General features: G+C 56.8%; 1 protein-coding gene across 4 annotated transcripts; it reads left to right on the top strand.

Moving 5' to 3' along the window:
* Positions 1-287: 287 nt before the first annotated feature.
* Csf3 (colony stimulating factor 3) lies at positions 288-1761 on the top strand. 4 transcript variants are annotated; one of them, XM_075942237.1, is made up of 5 exons: positions 288-327; positions 415-587; positions 905-1012; positions 1129-1275; positions 1549-1761. In XM_075942237.1, exons 1-5 carry the CDS (start codon positions 288-290, stop codon positions 1711-1713), a joined length of 633 nt encoding a protein of 210 aa, XP_075798352.1. In that variant the 3' UTR covers positions 1714-1761. The 4 variants fall into 4 exon arrangements, with proteins under 4 accessions (XP_075798352.1, XP_075798351.1, XP_075798354.1 ...); XM_075942236.1 differs by having other exon boundaries at positions 415-596; XM_075942239.1 differs by lacking the exon at positions 905-1012.
* The last annotated feature ends 217 nt before the right edge of the window (positions 1762-1978 follow it).

Raw genomic sequence — 1978 nt, 5'->3', positions numbered from 1 at the left:
AATTCAGGCCTGGGTGTGGCCGGAGGAAGAGTTTGAGGGGGACAAGACGTCAAGGAAGGAGCAGAGATTCCCCGATTTCACAAAACTTTCGCAAAAGCTTTTCCCAACCCCCTGCATTGTCCTGGGCGACAGAAGAAAATTTGCATAAATCCTGGGAAGTTATTACTAAGCCTGACTGCCCCAGCCCCAGGTAATTTCCTCCCAGGCCTTGATGGGGTTATGTATAAAGGCCCCCTGGAGCTAGGCCCTGGCAGAACCCAGAGCTGAGCCCACAGCACCCAGAACCCATGGCTCAGCCTTCTGCCCAGAGCCCCAGGAGACTGATGGGTGAGTGGCCCTGATTACCTGCCCTGGGCGTGGAAAGGAGGGAGGCTGGAGGGGCCAAGTGTCTCTAACCTGTCTGTCTGCTGCCAGCCCTACAGTTGCTGCTGTGGCACAGTATCCTCTGGGCAGGACAAGAGGCCGCTCCGCTAGTCTCTGTCACCTCTCTGCCACCACCCCTGCCTTTGCCCCGGAGCTTCCTGCTTAAGTCCTTGGAGCAAGTGAGGAAGATTCAGGCTGGGAACTCGGTGCTGCTGGAGAAGCTGGTAAGTGGTGTGTGTGGGGGGGGGAAGCAGGCAGGGAGGGGCACAGGAGAGCAAAGGGGAAGGGAGCAGGCTAGGGGGACGCAGCGGCCGCGTTTGCCTAGTGTGCACAGGGCCTGGATTCCACACCCAGAATACTGACAAAACACTGAGGAAGGGAACATGGGACATGAAGGGGACTTGGGAGAAAATGAGAAGGAGGCAGCAGTGGGGCATTAAGGTCCTGGGACGATAGGGAGCTGAGAAGCCAAGTGGACAGAGAGGACTTGGGAGGGAGGCACAGCCTGGCCCAGTGCCCCTCACGACCCATCCATCTACAGTGTGCTACCTACAAGCTGTGCCACCCGGAGGAGCTGGTGCTGCTCGGCCACTCGCTGGGTATCCCACAGGCTTCTCTGAGCCGCTGTTCCAGCCAGGTTCAGCAGCTGGTGAGTATTTAGAGAAGGGGACCAGAAGAATGGGAAGGGACTACACCGTGGTATTTGGGCTCCTGAAAAGAAGGGGTGTCCCACTGCATACCGCCTAACCCTCCTACTGTCCCCAGACAAAGTGCCTGAGCCAGCTCCACAGAGGACTCTTCCTCTACCAAGGCCTCCTTCAGGCCCTGGCAGGCATTTCTCCTGAGTTGGCTCCCACCTTGGACACGCTGCAGCTGGATGTTGCCAACTTTGCCACCACCATCTGGCAGCAGGTGAGCTCCATCTGGAGGGGCGAGGAAAAGAGTGAGGATGGGGTCACACCAGCTTACCTGGGCACCCTGGAGGCTCCTGTATTCTCAGAGGCCTATGTACGGGGAGTCCCCCCGCCGTTCCTTCTGGCTGATTAGAGGAAACAGATGGGGGCTGGAGCCTTGGCTCTTGCTGTCCACGTGAAGAGTGAGCCCCACGGGACAGCTCACTAACTCCCAGCACTCCGTTGCCTGCAGGAAGGACTGATCCCCAACTTCATTTTCTCCTCCTTGCAGATGGAAAACCTAGGGGTGGCCCCTACAGCGCAGCCCACTCAGGGCACCATGCCCACCTTCACCTCGGCCTTCCAGCGCCGGGCGGGAGGTGTCCTTGCCACTTCTCACCTGCAGAGATTCCTGGAGACAGCTCACTGTGCTCTGAACCACCTGGTCCAGCCCTGAGCAAAGCCCTTTCCAGCTATTTTATTTATCTCTATTTAATATTTATGCTTATTTAAACCTACTATTTAAAGATGGAGAAGAGAAAACGGAGCACCAAGCTTCTAGGCCCTTCTCTCCACTCCTGAGTTTTGTTCTCCTGCTTCTAATAGAGGGGAAATCTTGAGTCCTCCTGCCCCCAGGGCTGGAGGGAGATAGGTAAATACCAAGTATTGATTCCTGAGGCTGCTCCAGGCACCCAGTTCTGTGGCGGTACAAAAGCCACAGT

The sequence above is a fragment of the Microtus pennsylvanicus genome, chromosome 11 (assembly GCF_037038515.1).
Source record: "Microtus pennsylvanicus isolate mMicPen1 chromosome 11, mMicPen1.hap1, whole genome shotgun sequence".
NCBI classification, from domain to species: domain Eukaryota; kingdom Metazoa; phylum Chordata; class Mammalia; order Rodentia; family Cricetidae; genus Microtus; species Microtus pennsylvanicus.
This window is presented reverse-complemented; position numbering and strand designations above follow the sequence as displayed.